The sequence below is a fragment of the Myxine glutinosa genome, chromosome 12 (assembly GCF_964187855.1).
Source record: "Myxine glutinosa chromosome 12, kmMyxGlut1.1, whole genome shotgun sequence".
NCBI classification, from domain to species: Eukaryota; Metazoa; Chordata; class Myxini; order Myxiniformes; family Myxinidae; genus Myxine; species Myxine glutinosa.
Window position 1 is genome coordinate 56,293,041 of NC_136272.1, and position 17,569 is coordinate 56,310,609.

At 43.1% G+C, this 17,569-nt stretch overlaps 1 protein-coding gene across 7 annotated transcripts in view; it reads right to left on the bottom strand.

Annotated features, from left to right (window-relative positions):
* Nucleotides 1-17,569, bottom strand: part of LOC137412947 (general transcription factor 3C polypeptide 1) — a 322,675-nt gene that overhangs the window by 241,395 nt on the left and 63,711 nt on the right. For 5 of the 7 annotated variants that reach the window (XM_078766836.1, XM_078766832.1, XM_078766835.1 and 2 more), the window contains exons 12-15: nt 15,165-15,736; nt 9,932-10,068; nt 9,640-9,793; nt 9,407-9,501 (exon numbers count right to left, since the gene is read on the bottom strand). In XM_078766836.1, coding sequence (XP_078622962.1) covers nt 9,407-9,501; nt 9,640-9,793; nt 9,932-10,068; nt 15,165-15,736 — 958 coding nt within the window. The remainder of the gene's footprint in view (nt 1-9,406; nt 9,502-9,639; nt 9,794-9,931; nt 10,069-15,164; nt 15,737-17,569) is intronic. The other 2 variants (XM_078766833.1, XM_078766831.1) reach the window with 1 other exon arrangement.

Sequence of the window (17,569 nt, forward strand, 5' to 3'; positions counted from 1 at the left end):
CATTTCATTTTAGGTCAACATAGGCCAAAAGGTCGACATAAGCCAGGTTTCTAAAATCCTCAATTTTCATCCAATTGACTTGAAATTTTAAGAAGATTTGCATATATGCTCACTGAATTCAACCACCAAGTATTTTTGAGGTCACCATACGCCAAAAGGTCATCATAGGCCGATTGTCTAAAATCCTCAATTTTCATCCGATTAACTTGAAATTTTAAGATGATTCACATGCAGTCACGTGAAAAAGTACGTACACCCAATGTAAAGTTTTGACTTTTTCAACATATTTCAACATACAGCTATTTGATCTTCATTTCAACAATATTGATCGATAAAGGTGATATAATATAACAAATATCATGAAACATTTACATTTTGTAGTCCATTGTATAATTTATAGAAACATAAATGCAAATATTGCATGTGGAAAAAGTAAGTACACCCCTACATTTATCACTACTTCAAATACCTAAAATTAGAATCAGGTGCACCAGCTCAGGTGCAAATGATTAGAACATCGTTAGAGAGGATCTTGGAGGAACCTGTCTTATTTAAACCTCAGACATTTAGTTTGGTTTGCTCTTTGTGTTTGAAGTGTGCGGCGTCACCATGCCGAGATCAAAAGAGCTCTCTGAGGCCTTCAGAAAGAAGGTTATAGATGCCTACGAGTCTGGGAAGGGATTTAAAAAGATCTTCAAACAATTTGAAATCCATCATTCGACTGTCCGGAAGATCATCTACAATTGGAGAAGATTCCAAACAACTGCCAACTTGTTCAGGCCAGGCCGCCCCAGCAAGTTCAGCCCGAGAGCAGACCACAAGATTAGTACATGGTGTTATGTAGAATTATTATATGTAAGTGCAAAATTTGCTACACTAGTGGAACCAATGTTTTTTTGCATCTATATACCCTTGGCAACAAGACCTGAGTTGGTTCCATTTTTTTCAATGGCGTCTTCGGCGGCCATTTTTTGCAATTTTGTATGTATTCTAATTTCTGCGGTCTTAAACTACACATAGATAACTATAATTACAATAATGAAAGAAATATGAACATTTGCTCTATTCTTTTTTATCTTACAGGTATTCATAGACAAGTTGGATTTCAGCTTCACCGCCACATAATGTCATCGTTTGAAGAGCCGCCTTCTAAGAAGCAATGCACAAGTTACGAACTTTGTGTATTCTGCCAAGAGAGAACTCCTGAACCTTTGGTTGACGTTGCTCATACCAATTTCAAATGTGCTTCATATGAAACATTTCTTAGCAGCTTACACAAAAGAGTGCAACTTGGCAACTTAAGCTTTGCGTCAGCTAGTAAGAGACTATGTGATGTTTCTTCAGTAGTACTTAAAGAAAAAAAGGCTACATGGCACAAGCAATGTTACAAGGCAGTGACAAATCATGCTCATATCAAACGTGATGAAGTGAACTTTAGTAAATCTTGTGAATCAAAGAATATTTCAAATCTGACGAACCGCAAGAGGGGACGACCGTCGAATCCTCAAAACCGAGCAGCACCGTCAACTTCAGTAACAACTGTGTCAACAGTTACAAGATCTCAAAGCAAAAGTGACTCATTCTTCAGAGATAAATGTTTCTTTTGCCAGAAAGATACTAATGAGGTTCTCCATCCTTGTACTAGTTATAGTAGAGGCTCGCATTTCACAGATATTGTCAATAAGAGTGGAAACAAGACTTGGCAGGTAAACCTAGGTGATGTGATAACTTCTGGTGATTTACTTGCTCGAGATATTGTGTACCATCACCTTTGTTACACTCGTAACTGGGAAAAATATGTTCAACGTCCACATCGCAAGGGTGGTGAGTTGTCCTTTGAAGCCAAACAGGAAGAGAACCTGGAATCCATAGCAGCTGAAGTAGAGTTTACAAGCATCATACAGCAAAGGATTGATGAAGGAGAGTTCATCCCCATGCCTGATGTGCACCTTCTGTATAAAGATATCTTCCAGAACCACAACGTTCCTGGTTTTGATCCCAACAAGAGGCTATACTTAAACCAGAAACTGAAGAACAACCTGGATAATGTCAAAATCACAGGCATATCTGGAAAATTATCAACAGTTCATTCCAGTGATGCTGGTGCTGCAGCTATTCGGGCAGCTTCTGCTGAACAAAAGGATATGCAAGCAAAGTTCAAAATTCTCTTTCAAAGTGGAAAGATTATAAGAAATGCAATAACACAGGCGAGGCAAAATCCTTGGAAATTTGAGGGGTCGCTAAAGGACAGTATTGAAGTTGGAATACCGGAACAACTGTTCTGTATGATAAGATGGATCATCCAGGGAGCAGCCACCACCAAAACACAATCATGCAATGAAAATATAAATGGAACATGTACACTTATTGGACAGCACATCATCCAGGAGTTCAAATCTGATCGGCAGGTGCAATATCAGCCAAAGTCCTCAACTTCAACCTTCAGGTTCACAACTGAAACGCCATTAGGGGTTGGACTTTCACTCAATAGCCATCATGCACACCGCAGTCGCAGAGACATAGACATGTTGTACCAGAGTGGCGTTGGTGTTTCATATCAACGTGTAAAGGAGATCACTTCAAAGATTGCCACCACAGTCCAAGAGAATATGAATGAATTAAATGGCGTTTACGTGCCTCCAGGACTGTTGAAAAATCTGCCAATCAGATGCTCAGCTGATAACATAGATGCCAAGGTAGACAGAGCTGATGGACGGAACACATTCCATGGGACTGCTCTTGCTGTCTATCAACGAGTTCCCCCAGATGTATCAGAATACGAGACTGTAGCTGAACCACTGAAGCTGCATGACAACACCTCAACAAAACTTGAGAACATCCTTCCAACTGTGACTGAAATGTCTGACTGTACAATTACTGGTAACCCCAAGCCAAGTAGAAGTCCACGCGATGAAAACTTTAAACTTGGTCAGTATCAAGATAAAGTTGTTAATGCAACACAGCAAGACTTTGCATGGCTACTTCCACGGTATTCACAGAGGCACCATGAAGAGACATCAGACGGTATACCAGTTTTGTCAGCATACAATTCTCGTGTGTGCACTCCAGAAGAGAACAAGACACCCAACCTTGATCAAGATCACACAATGCCTATCATTAAGGCACCAGCTCATGAGTGGACAACACTGGTGACGGTTCTTGAGAAGCTTTCATACCTCAATAGTGTTGTGTGTCCAGAAAACACTGGAACGATCTTAGTTACATTTGACATGGATCTTTACAAGAGGGCCCTAAAGTTAGAATATCTTCATGACCAATATGCTGGGAAATGGATGGTATGCCTTGGTGGTTTCCACACTGTCTTGTGTGCACTAAGGTGCCTTGGGAGGACTGTTGAGCACAACGGGCTTGATGAAGCTTGGAGCAAGGATCTGTACAGCACTGTGACAGTAAATCAGATACTCAATGGGAATCACCACAATCGTGCTGTTCAAGCTCATGAGCTCACATTAGAGGCATTCTTTGATCTCTGGCTTACAGAATTTCTGAAAGAGAAGCCTGCAGTTGTAGAAGCTCTATCTGCCTGTATGGATCACTTGATAGAAGCAAACAAGAAAGAGGTAGGCATTCAGGAAGCCCATCAACAACTTCTAATGGAGATTGAACATCTAAACTTGAAAAGCAGCTGAGTGATTTTGACAGGAGCCACAGTAAATTCCCAATGTATCAATGGGCACGAATGTACATGAGGCAAGTGTTGGCGCTGATTAACTTCACACGTTCACTGAAGCAGCCAGATTTCTTCCTGTACTTGGCGTCTCTAGAAAATTTGTGCATATACTTCTTCAGATACAACCGACTAGATTATGCTCAAAACATCCCAGAATATCTTGCAAGAGTAAGTGATACATAGATCCAATCACCTGGAATAGACTGCTGGCAGGAGACTTCGCACTAAAGAAAAGAGATGTGCCATTCACAGGTGTCGGTATAGATCAAGGACAAGAGTTCCTGAATAAAGTTCTCAAAGGGGATGGTGGACTACAAGGAATCACCAATAAGCCTGCAACTCTCCTGAAATACTGTCTTTGTGCCCCAGAGTTAGCAAGACTGGTTACAGTTAGAAGTACATGCACAAATTCTGAAATTCAAGATGACTAATGATACCTTCCTTTGAGTTGCGGTTTTGTTTGCTATTAACATTAACACACTTTGGCATAGCTTGACAAGACAAATAATAATAAATAAATAATAAAATTTACTTATAATATGCTTTTGCTTGCCTTTGTGCAAATGAAGCATAGCAAATAATTCAAATGTTGGCCATTTTGAATTTCAAGATGGCTGATATTCCACGAAAGAGTTTTTGTTAACGAGATATTAGTGTTCTAGTAGCATTTCTGTACAAAGAATGACACAAATGCCAGAAAAAATGGTCAAAGTGTTTTATGTGAAAAGATACATCTTTCAAAACGAAAATAATGGCAAAATTGGTTCAAATTGTGGCCATTTTGAATTTTAAGATGACTGATATTTCTCACAAAACGTCTGTTAAATGGATATAAGTGTTATGGTGGATTTTCTGTACAAGGAATGACAAAAATGCCAGAAAAAATGGTTAAAGTGTTTTATGTGAAAATATACATACAAAATTGCAAACAATGGCGGCCATTTTGAAAGTCAAAATAGCAGCCAAAGACGCCATTGAAAAAAATGGAACCAACTCAGGTCTTGTTGCCTAGGGTATAAGGATTCCAAAAAACATTGGTTCCACTAGTGTAGAAAATTTTGCACTACAATGTTTGTCGTTAAAGGCGGCAAAAAGGGTTGGCGTCAGGAAGGGCATCCGGCCGTAAAACATTGATTCAAAAAGGGGACCGAAAAACAACAACAACCACGGTTCCCGAAAAAGGCCAACCCCCGCTTTGCGGGGAAAAATGGCCTCTAAAGGTGTTATTTATATAATGACACACCACCATGTACTAGATGCTGAAAGAAGTTTCTAAGGACCCCAGAATGTCATCACGGGACCTACAGGTAGCTCTTGCCACTGTTGATGTCAAAGTGCACGAGTCTACCATTAGAAAGAGGCTGCAGAAATTTTATCTCCATGGGAGGTGTGCCAGGAAGAAACCTTTGCTGTCCAGAAAGAACATCAGGGCAAGACTAAAGTTTGCCAATGAACACCGAAGCAAAGACCAGCACTTCTGGAACAATGTGCCCTGGACAGACGAGTGAAAGGTAGAGATATTTGGCCACAGTACCAGAGGACATGTTTGGCGAAAACCAAAGACAGCATTTGACCACAAGAACCTGATACCAACTGTAAAGCATGGTGGTGGAAATATTATGGTTTGGGGCAGCTTTGCTGCATCAGGGCCTGGGCAGCTCACCATCATAGAATCCACTATGAATTCTTCATTGTACCAGAGGGTGCTTGAGGATAATGTGAGGCCATCTGTCGGAAAGTTGAAGCTCATCCGAAGGTGGACCTTGCAACATGACAATGACCCTAAACATACCAGTAAATCCACCAAGGAATGGCTGAAAAGAAAGAAATGGAGTGTTCTGGAATGGCCAAGTCAAAGCCCGGATCTAAATCCCATCGAGATGTTGTGGGTGGATTTGAAACGAGCTGTGCATGCAAGAAACCCCTCAAACATCGCACAGCTGAAATAATTCTGGATGGAGGAGTGGGCAAAAATTTCTCCCAGTCGATGTCAGAGACTGGTCGACAGTTATAAGAAACGCCTACTTGAGGTTGTTTCTGCCAAAGGGGGCAATACCACCTATTAGAACCTAGGGTGTACTTACTTTTTCCACATGCGAAATTTGCATTTATGTTTATTTAAATTACTAGGGCATGCCCGTACTATATATATATCTAAAATTATATCCCCCCCCCCTCTATTTACATGAAATGGTTTGGTCCATTCGCAAAGCCAAAGCGAACGGCTTGCGAGTACGGTGACAATCCCCCCCCCCCCCCTCTATTTACATGAAATGGTTTGGTCCAAAGCGAACGGCTTGCGAGTACGGTGACAATCCCCCCCCTCTATTTACATGAAATGGTTTGGTCCAAAGCGAACGGCTTGCGAGTACGGTGACAATCCCCCCCCTCTATTTACATGCAATGGTTTGGTCCAAAGCGAACGGCTTGCGGAGTTTGGTAAAGAAATCGCCATAGCTCGGTAACTACTTGTCCGATTAATATGAAACCTTGAAAAGGCACATCCTCGGGTCCCCAGCAATATACCTGGCAAGTTTCAAGTATATCGGACCGGTAGTTGTCGAGAAACAGCGGTCGCATACACACACACAGACACACACACACACACACACACACACAGAGATTACTGGAATTATAGATAGATACAATGGACTACAAAATGTAAATGTTTCATGATATTTGTTATATTATATCACCTATATCTATCAATATTGTTGAAATGAAGATCAAACAGCTGTATGTTGAAATATGTTGAAAAAGTCTAAACTTTACATGGAGTGTACTTACTTTTTCACGTGACTGTAAATACTTTGACTTTAGTTCGCGACAGATGGCCCTGGGAGGCATTAGCTATTGGCTCCAAACTATTGGCTCCGGATGGCTCATATCGATTCTCTCTCTCCCTCGATGTGTACTCCTGTCCTCGCTATTATTCCATGACAACATGGACCCAACATGGATCTAACATGAACCCTTGGAGCTATCTGCGGCTTCTGCTTGGTCGGGTGCGAATGATCCGCTGGGGGCTTAGTACAGGTAAAGGCCGACGTGGAGGTTTCCTGTAAATGCGCCGTGCGACAAATGACGATTCGTTCTTCGACAAAGTACAAATTATCCGACCTAGCTACTGTGCCGACTACCCCACTGTAAGACTACTGCGACATGTCATCTTAACTTGAGGTCAAAAGGTCAAGATTGCCTAAAATAGTCAATTTTCTTTTTGTATTTCTTTTAGCTGTTTTTGTCCTGGCGGGCTTTGCATTTTCAGATGACTAGAAAGCATCTGAAAATGCAAAGCCCGCCAGGACAAAAACAGCTAAAATGAATGTTTTCCGTGCTTCTACGGAATCCACGTTAAAAATTCCAAGTCCCTTTTTTTTCATTTCCCTTCTCTTTTTTGCAAATTGTTTCGTGCCTCATAAGTTGTTTGGTGGTGTCATAGGTTGTTTAATAAGTTATTTGGTGCTGCCAAAGTTGTTTCATAAGTTGTTTAATGCTGTCATAGGTTGTTTGGTGCTGTCATAAGTTGTTTCATAAGTTGTTTGGTGCTGTCATAAGTTGTTTCATAAGTTGTTTCATAAGTTGTTTAGTGCTGTCATAAGTTGTTTCATAAGTTGTTTAGTGCTGTCATAAGTTGTTTCATAAGTTGTTTCATAAGTTGTTTAATGCTTTCATAGGTTGCTTAATAAGTTGTTTGGTGCTGTCATAAGTTGTTTCATAAGTTGTTTGGTGCTGTCATAAGTTGTTTCATAAGTTGTTTGGTGCTGTCATAAGTTGTATATTAAGTTGTTTGGTGCTGTCATAAGTTGTTTCATAAGTTGTTTCATAAGTTGTTTCATACGTTGTTTCATAAGTTGTTCAATGCTGTCATAGGTTATTTATTAAGTTGTTTGGTGCTGTCATAAGTTGTTTCATAAGTTGTTTCATAAGTTGTTTAATAAGTTGTTTGGTGCTGTCATAAGTTGTTTAATAAGTTGTTTGGTGCTGTCATAAGTTGTTTCATAAGTTGTTTCATAAGTTGTTTCATAAGTTGTTTCAGAAGTTGTTCAATGCTGTCATAGGTTGTTTAATAAGTTGTTTGGTGCTGTCATAAGTTGTTTCATAAGTTGTTTGGAGCTGTCATAAGTCGTTTCATAAGTTGTTTGGTGCTGTCATAGATTGTTTAATAAGTTATAAGGTGCTGTCATAAGTTGTTTCAGAAGTTATATGGTGCTGTCATATGTTGTTTCATAAGTTGTATGGTGCTGTCATAAGTTGTTTCATAAGTTGTATGGTGCTGTCATAGGTTGTTTCAAAAGCTGTATGGTGCTGTCATAAGTTGTTTCATAAGTTGTATGGTGCTGTCATAAGTTGTTTCATAAGTTGTATGGTGCTGTCATAAGTTGTTTCATAAGTTGTGTGGTGCTGTCATAAGTTGTTTCATAAGTTATATGCTGCTGTCATAAGTTGTTTCATAAGCTGTATGGTGCTGTCATAAGTTGTTTCATAAGTTGTATGGTGCTGTCATAAGTTGTTTCATAAGTTGTATGGTGCTGTCATAAGTTGTTTCATAAGTTGTGTGGTGCTGTCATAAGTTGTTTCATAAGTTATATGGTGCTGTCCTAAGTTGTTTCATAAGTTGTATGGTGCTGTCATAAATTGTTTCATAAGTTATATGGTGCTGTCATAAGTTGTTTCATAAGTTGTATGGTGCTGTCATAAGTTGTTTCATAAGTTATATGGTGCTGTCATAAATTGTTTCATAAGTTATATGGTGCTGTCATAAATTGTTTCATAAGTTATATGGTGCTGTCATAAGTTGTTTTATAAGTTGTATGGTGCTGTCATAAGTTGTTTCATAAGTTGTATGGTGCTGTCATAAATTGTTTCATAAGTTATATGGTGCTGTCATAAATTGTTTCATAAGTTGTTTGGTGCTGTCATAAGTTGTTTTATAAGTTGTTTGGTGCTGTCATAAATTGTTTCATAAGTTGTTTGGTGCTGTCATAAGTTGTTTTATAAGTTGTTTGGTGCTGTCAGAAGTTGTTTCATAAGTTGTTTGGTGCTGTCAGAAGTTGTTTCATAAGTTATATGGTGCTGTCATAAATTGTTTCATAAGTTATATGGTGCTGTCATAAATTGTTTCATAAGTTATATGGTGCTGTCATAAATTGTTTCATAAGTTATATGGTGCTGTCATAAATTGTTTCATAAGTTGTTTGGTGCTGTCATAAGTTGTTTTATAAGTTGTTTGGTGCTGTCAGAAGTTGTTTCATAAGTTGTTTGGTGCTGTCAGAAGTTGTTTCATAAGTTATATGGTGCTGTCATAAGTTGTTTCATAAGTTGTTTGGTACTGATATCTAACACTTGGAGCTATGACCTCCAAGTGTCAGATATCAGAAATAAATGCCGTTTCATGGAAAGAAATCGAATGTAGGTCTACTTGACATGTAAAATTGCAAAGATTGTCACATGACCTTTGATATCACATAAAACGCCTCCATAGGGCAAGTCTAGTGGCAGGTACAGTCTTTGATCATTGCTGTATGCAGCGCATCATTGCCCAACTTGGTAAACGCAGACACAATTTGTCTTCACGGTGACAGTAAAGCAGGGATGCCTTTATTTGCACCCATGCGAACCTAAACATTGCTGAAATCTGCCACAAGTATTGGGAATAAATATGTCCTTGTGACAGTGTACTGCACTAAAGAGTTCACCTCCAAAATAACTTACTGTTGCAAAGTGGAGAAACGGAAGCGGATTTGCTGGAGAGTGCTGCGCATCAATGGATCTTTCGGACTCACCGACGGATGAGCTATGAGCTCCACCTGGAATAGAACACTCAGCTTGAAAAAAGCCTTTCACTCATCACCCAACAGGGAGAGAACCTGGAATTGGAAAAACTGGGATCAGAAATAAGTGAGTGTGAAACAAAGGTTAAAAGGTGATGAAGGAAGGTAACAAACCTTATGCTGTGCATCGTCTTGGAGAATTGTGGTGTGATAGATCCGCAATAGATGCTCAGCTGCCAGGCGTTGCACCAGCCGCAAAACCGACTTGCGGCAACACTTGGTACCGACTCCTTCGCTCTTCTCAGCATCTCCAATAATCTTTTGTAACCTACAGTTAGACAAAGGGCATGAGGGAAAGGATGGCATAAGAAAATAATATCAGCATACTCTCACCAATTCCTGTTTTCACAAATCAACACGAAGCTTCGAACCATCTGAGCATGCATGCCACAAGGATTGTGCTTACGTGAAAACACCCTCAATGAGGCGGTGGGAGCCAATGGCTTCAAGAATGAGGTTTTGGCGACGCAGCAAGCGGTATGTTTCTTTGTTTCCTGCTCCAGGATTAGACTTGCAACGTTTCTTTGCCGATTGTCCCCGCTGCTGGACAAGGTGGCAACACGTCATGATAAGGAAACGTTTGCACATACAATTTACTTAAACACGTTTACTTGGTATTCACAATTACATTTATTGATAAGAAAAGATTCTCTAAACGTGCATATATTCAATGATGGCGAAATATTCACCTTACACTATGAATTGGACTAATAACGGGCTGAAAGGAGAACAAGGTTTGCATGAAAATACTACATCTTTGAGAGATGCGAACGGATGCGTTTCTCAGACGTTTCTCAGACGTGATACAAGAATAATAAAATTCCTGCATCACCAAACCGTATTCTTATCTCCTCGCTTGTTCTTCCTTATTCAGTCAGACAATTATTCAGTTATTCAGACAATAACCAGATACAGTAGTGGCGCCATTGAACGGACACCTCATTATTCAGTCTGACTGTGGATCCTATAAAATCCCATCTTTGAATCTGCCTAAGGAGCAGATTCACTGAAGACGTTTGTGCTGTGTACTATCCGTTGCATCTCTGAAGTAAGTGTATGCTGTTATATGAATGTATTTACTTGATATTCTTGAGTGAGATCTGACCAAATAATAAATCTGAATAATTGAGTGAATTGTTTGGACATTGGATTTATTCAAACTTTCAAGCAACAACAATTGCTTCAACAGTTGGCAACCATTGTGCAGCCTTGATTGGCCGAATGGCCTTCGACGTTGAAGTTCCTTGTGAGGGAACTCAAAAGTAAATCTTGACTGAAGAAACACACCTTTAGTGACGACAGAAGCAGCAGTGTCTTATCCATGAAATGACTACATCTGTGACATCACGAACAGGGCGTTTCACCGTTGGTCATAAAGAAGTGTCCCGCTTCATTTGCCAGAAATGACGAGAATTCACGGACATTGAAAATTCGACTTGATGGTGCATTTTTCATACAATGACATGAAGTGGATTCTTTGGTTTATCAGATCAGGTAATTCTCAGTTGAGGAAGGTCGAGTTTAGTTTCCCTTCAGGCTGACAGGATGGCCAAGACATAAGCACAATTGAGCCCAAACTATCTAGTCTGTGGTTGAATCCCGACCCAGCTACAAACTGTCATCCCAGTATTTCACAGGCAGGGTGATTCATCAAGGTGTGACCCCCGTCCCTTGGATGGACGTTAAACGGGCCAATACTGGTGTCCCTCACAAAGAGAATGCAAGCCATCACCGACACCATGACGAAATTACAAATTGCTGCCCGAAACAACAGAGGGCATTGCATCAGCGGCACAGCCACAATCTCAGCCAATGATGCGACCCTGGAGCCTTCTTGTGCTGCATACGAACAAAGAAGTCGTTTACCCCTCCCCTCCAAATCTTCCCCATCACCCCTTCCCACCAAACTTCCCCATCACTCTCCCCTCCAAAACTTCCCCATCAACCCTCCCCTCCAAATCTACCCCCTTGCCCCTCCCTTCCAAATCTTCCCCATCACCCATCTCTTTAAAATATTCCCCCTTGCCCCTCCCCTCCAAATCTTCCCCATCACCCATCCCTTTCAAATCTTCCCCCTTGCCCCTCCCCTCTGAATCTTCCCCATCACCCCTTCCCTCCAAAACGTCCCCATCACCCCTCCCACCCAAAACTTCCCCATCACCCCTCCCCTCCAAATCTACCCCCTTGCCCCTCCCCTCCAAATCTTCCCCATCACCCATCTCTTTCAAATATTCCCCCTTGCCCCTCCCCTCCACATCTTCCCCATCACCCATCCCTTTCAAATCTTCCCCCTTGCACCTCCCCTCCAAATCTTCCCCATCCCCCCTTCCCTCCAAAACTTCTCCAAATCTTCCCCATCACCCATCTCTTTCAAATCTTCCCCCTTGACCCTCCCCTCCAAATCTTCCCCATCACCCATCCCTTTCAAATCTCCCCCCTAAACTCCCCCACACCCCTCCCCTCCGACTCTCCCTCGCTCCTTCACTCCTAGACTCCCCTCTCACCCCTTCTCCTCAAAGCATCCTCCCCGCTTCTTCCCCCTTCCAACTTTCACTTTCATCTCCCCCAACCTTCTGCCTCGCTCTTCCCCCTCCTCAAATAACACCTCACTGTGCCGCACCCAATCACCATCAAACCTTTTGTCCGCCCCATTCTTCCCTTTCTCCAAGCTATTCTGAAATCTCTGACACACCTTCAACAGCTCTCCCTACCTCTTCCACATCTTACCCTACCCCCCCCCCCCCCCACCCCCGTTCTGTATCCGATGCTCCCCCTTCCTCTTCTTTAACGGTATGGACCTCAAACATCCGGGGCCTTCGCTCAAACTTGACTGATCTCTCCAGACAGGTTGCTTCTGGCAAACCAGACGTGATCTGCTTAACAGAAACTTTCCTCCTTCATGATGTCTCTGATTCCTTGGTATCTCTCCCAGGTTACTCCCTCCTCCGGTATGATAGACCTGAGCCTCGTCCTGCAGGTGGGGTTGCTATCTTTATCAAAAACTCTTCCTCACTCGCCCTGCACTGCCCTCTCTCCACCTCACCCCCAGGAATACCGTTGGCTGCGGCTTCCCCTTCGCTCCCACCTTTTGTTCATATGTGTGTTGTACCGTCCACCAAAAAGTGATGACTCGATCTACATCTCGCTGTCTGATAATATGGACCAAGTTCTATCTACCCATCCCAACTCTCTCTTCCTCATTTGTGGTGATTTCAATTGTCACCATGCCAGTTGGCTGGGTGTGGGTACCTCTCTCACCAGCCATGGCTCTTCAGCAAAGGACTTCTGCGACTCACTGGGACTGACACAATATGTCAATTTCCCGACCCGGATCTCAGTCAACGGAGCATCTTATCTTCTCTTCTGGACTTGGTTATAACTAACTTCCCTGAAAATGTCTGCTGCTCTTCTTCTGCTCCAATCGGCTCATCTGATCATGTGCTTGTTAAAGTGGACATATCTCTGACCATTCTCAGAGAGCCTCCTCAGCATCGACGAGTCTGGCATTTCACTCAGGCCAACTGGCACGGTCTTCAAGCAGCCATCAATCATCTGGACTGGTCTCCCATCTCTACCACCTCTGACATCAACTCATCCTGGGAATTCTTCCAAAGTAAATTGCTCTCCCTCTCGTGCACAGATTTATCCCATCTCGTCTTCAGTTGTCATACCCTTCCTCCCGTCCATGGTACACGGATTTATTGTGGTGAGGCTGTTGCCCAGAAACAACTTGCTCTCATCTCCTGGAAAGCAAATCCAACAGAAGGAAATCTCATTTCCTTTCACAAAGCCCGAAACAAGTGTGTGTCCACCCTCAGGAGAGCCAGGAAACAATATCTCTCCGTTCTCAAGACCGAACTATCTTATCTGTCTCCCTCTTCCAAATCCTGGTGGCGTCTGGTCAAATCTGTTTCTGGTGTTTGTTCCCCCTCCGTCCCCTCAATCACCTCAAACGGCTTCACGGCTGACTCCGCACGTGAAAAAGCGGCATGCCTCAACTCTGTGTTTGCCTCTAAATCTTGTGTCCCAAACCCATCCCTCTCTGTACCCACCGTACCCAGTCGTACCCAGCTGCTCCTGGACTCTGTGTCCTTTCCTCCTGACAAGGTGGAAAAGTTTCTGTCAACCCTCGACTCTGATTCTGCAACTGGACCTGACGGCATCAGCCCACGGGTCCTAAAATCCTGTTCTTCCGCTCTTTCACTCCCTCTCTCTGTTCTCTTCACCCTTTCTTTTGCTCAAGGTCATCTGCCATCTGCTTGGAAATCTGCCAACATCACCGCTTTGCACAAAAAAGGTGCAAAAACAGATCCCAGCAACAACAGACCAATCAGCCTTCCACCCAATTATCAGCAAAGTCATGGAATCCATCATTGCTTCAGATATGAAATCTTTCCTCTTCTCGAATGGCTTGATCTCTGATCATCAATTTGGTTTCAGACCTGGTCACTCTACTCTGGACATGCTGCTTCTGCTTTCTCAACAATGGATGGAGGTCCTCAATGCCAAACAGGAAATTAGAGCTGTCTCCCTTGACATATCACGTGCCTTCGATACGGTCTGGCTCCCCGCTCTGCTCACCAAACTCTCCTCCTTTGGTATCCATGGAAATCTCCACGCATGGCTGGCGGACTTCCTCTCTAGTCGTAGTCAACGTGTGGCCCTGAATGGGTTTCTCTCATCTCCTCTTCCTGTTCAGGCTGGAGTACCCCAAGGCAGTGTTCTGGGCTGGTGCTCCTGCCTCACACCGAGCCCATCTTCACGCTGTTGAAACCAAAGCGTTCAGAATCATTGGAATCTCCCGCGATGAAGCTAACTCCAAGGGCCTTTCACTCACTCACCGCAGGCAGGGTGGTAGTCTTTCCGTCTCTCGACCGACTCCTCTCTGGCTTTGCCGCCCCAGCTCTCTCTGGGCTCTGTCCCCCAAATATTCCTACAGGTCGCACAAGATCTGCCTGCAACCCTCTTATGGTTAAACTGCCAAAATCAAGACTCTCTGCTCACCTTCACTCCTTCATTCCTCTTTTCTCCCGCCTCTGGAACAAACTCCCTCACTCTCTTCAATCCCACTCCACCCTCCAGGTCTTTAAAACAGCTGTTCACCACCATCTCTTATCTTCCCCCATCGAAAACCTTGATCTTTTCTACCCCCGCTAATTTCACCCCAATTCCACTTTTTTGAAATACCAACTTCTGTCCTGGAAGTCCTTGGTGTCCTTGTGTTTTATACTTCCCCCCCCCCCCCCCTTCCCACGCCTCCTCCCCCCAAGCCCTCTCCCTCCCACACATCTCCCTGCTCTCAAATGTTATGTTTGTGTGCTTCCCCTTATCTCCCCATCTTATCTCTTCCGCTCCCTCTTTTTATATATTTTGTTTGTCTGGTTGATTTGTTTGTGAAATAAATGTTAGCTCTTTCAGGAGCCTCGATTCTGTATACAAAAAAAACAAACAAAAAAAACAACACCCTGCAGCATGACATCATAGTTAACCGGCCAAATGACGACTGTTCCCATAAATAAATAACCTGTGCGATATTTATGCCAAAGTGATTACAAATGGGACTTCCAGTTTAGCGCCGTTTATGATGGGTGCAATGGGACTGTACAAAGCAAAACAGCCCACAAATGTAAATGTATTACCTCATTATTTTGTATCATCACCTCTTCCACTGGAACACCTTCAGGCTCTTCTTTTCCAGCCATGTTCTCTGCATTTGGTTTTTCTCCAGCAATTTCTTCCTCGACATTCTCAATCTCTTTTCCATCCATCGGACTTGGGACTTGGGACTTGGGATCTTTGACATCCTCTTCTTCCACCACACTCTTCACCAAACTAGTTTCTTCAGTAATGAACGGGCCCTCCGCTGTGTTTACATTTCCATCCATTTCAAGAGCTGTTATCCTCATTAATGCTTCAACAGGGTTTAATACTTCACGCTGACTTTGCCCCATCCAGACCTCTTCCTTCACATCCCTCCCACTGCTCTTGAGATCTTCTGCATTGAAATAAGCATTAAATTGCTCCTTGGTGTTTCCGATTATCCCACAAGGCCCTACAATGTCTTCAGACAGATCACTGGGAGCCAAGCTATTCTTGAATGGACCAATGAGGCCCACGTTATCTTCAGATGAGCCACTGAGACCTTTATTGTCATCCATTGGTATACGGTTTGCTTGTGTGGAGTGCAAGGCTTCGGATGAACCATCTTCAGCTGGAACAAGTGGTGGATAGTGAAAGAAAAAGAAAAAAATCCACATGAAAAAAAACACAACATGTGAACTTGTACATTCCATAAACACCTAAATGAGCAAATGGGAAAGCAAAATCTAAGAACCGCCTTTAGAGGCCATTTTTCCCAGCAGAGCGGGGGTTGGCCTTTTTCGGGCACCGTGGTCCCCTTTTTTGAAGCAATGTTTTATGGCCGAATGCCCTTCCTGCCTCCAACCCTGATAGTCGCCTCTTGCGACACACAGGGAATTACCAGTGAGCTGGTACTCAATTTGCCGACCTCGGAAGGATGACAGGCTGAGTCAACCACCCTGGTGTTAATTCAGCGATCGACCGGGAATCGAACCCAGGATCCTAGGATCCCAAGCCGGCACCCTAACCGCTAAGCCAACACCAGGTGGAAAGCAAAATATAAAGTGCAATCAAAAAGGTTTCCTGATGCACTTCATTGCAAAGTTCTTACCTCTGCCACCGAAGGTGCACGGAGGTTATGTTTTCACCCGTCTGTCTGTTTGTAAGATATCTCCAAATGTTATGGACAGATTCGGACAAAATTGATGGACAAGTTGTGTGTGTGACAGGGACAAATTGATTCGATTTTGGTAAAGATCCGAATAGAGATCCTAATACGAGAATTTTAAAGTGATTCTTCAACAGTGATAGGGCCAAAACCAATACATTGTACGATATTTCAAAAAGTTGTGGATGGATTAGACAAAATTTGGTGGATGAGTTGGTTAGGTGACAAGAACAAGCAGATGACATTTTGGTTGAGCTCTGGATGCAGATCCGGCCTATCAGTGGGACACAAAATGTAAACTGTTCACCCTGGCGGAAGTGTGCGCTCTACCGAATGCCGTTCTACTTTCTCATGTCATAATCTACTCAATGGGACTCCAATGCAATGTGCCAAGATGTACGGATGGAATGTGCCAAGATGTACGGATGCAATGCACACAACCGTATCCTTCATTTATGACATGCTCTCAAGAGGTAGAGAAATGCATGTTAGATTGAAGTAAGTGGATGGGAACATTGCACTTCCCCTATTCTTAAAATAATGAAACACATTTCACATTCACTGGGACCGGTGCATTTTCTTTCTTTTGAATACAAGATCGAGGCTCGTGTAAGAGCTAACATTAATCACAAAAAGACACATAAAACATAAGATAAAGGGAGCGGGAGACAAGATGGGGAGAGAGAGGGAAGCACACAAGTACAACAGCAGAGAACAGGGATGTCGGGAGATCTGTGGGAGGGAGAGGGCTTGGGGGGAGGAGGCATGGGAAGAGGGGGGTGAGGTATAAAACACATGGACACTCCTAGGACCTCCAGGAAAGCAGTTGGTATTTCAAAAAAGTGGATCTGGGGGTGAATTAACGGGGGTAGAAGAGATCAAGGTTTTGGATCGGGGAAGATAAGAGATGGTGGTGAACAGCTGTTCTAAAGACCTGGAGGGAGGAGTAGGATTGAAGAGAGTGAGGGAGTTTGTTCCAGAGGTGGGAGTAAAGAGGAATGAAGGAGTGAAGGTGAGCAGAGAGTCTTGATTTTGGCAATTTCACCAAAAGAAAGTTGCTGGCAGATCTTTTGCGACCTGTAGGAATATTTGGCAGACAGAACACAGACAGAGCTGAAGGAGCTAGGCCAGAGAGCAGTCGGTAGAAGACAAAGACCTCCAACCTGCCTGCGGTGAGTGAGTGAAAGGCCCTTGGAGTTAGCTTCATCGAGGGAGATTCCAATGATTCTGAAAGCTTTGGTTTCAACAGCGTGAAACCGAGCCAGGTGTGACGCAGGGGCACCAGCCCAGAGGGGA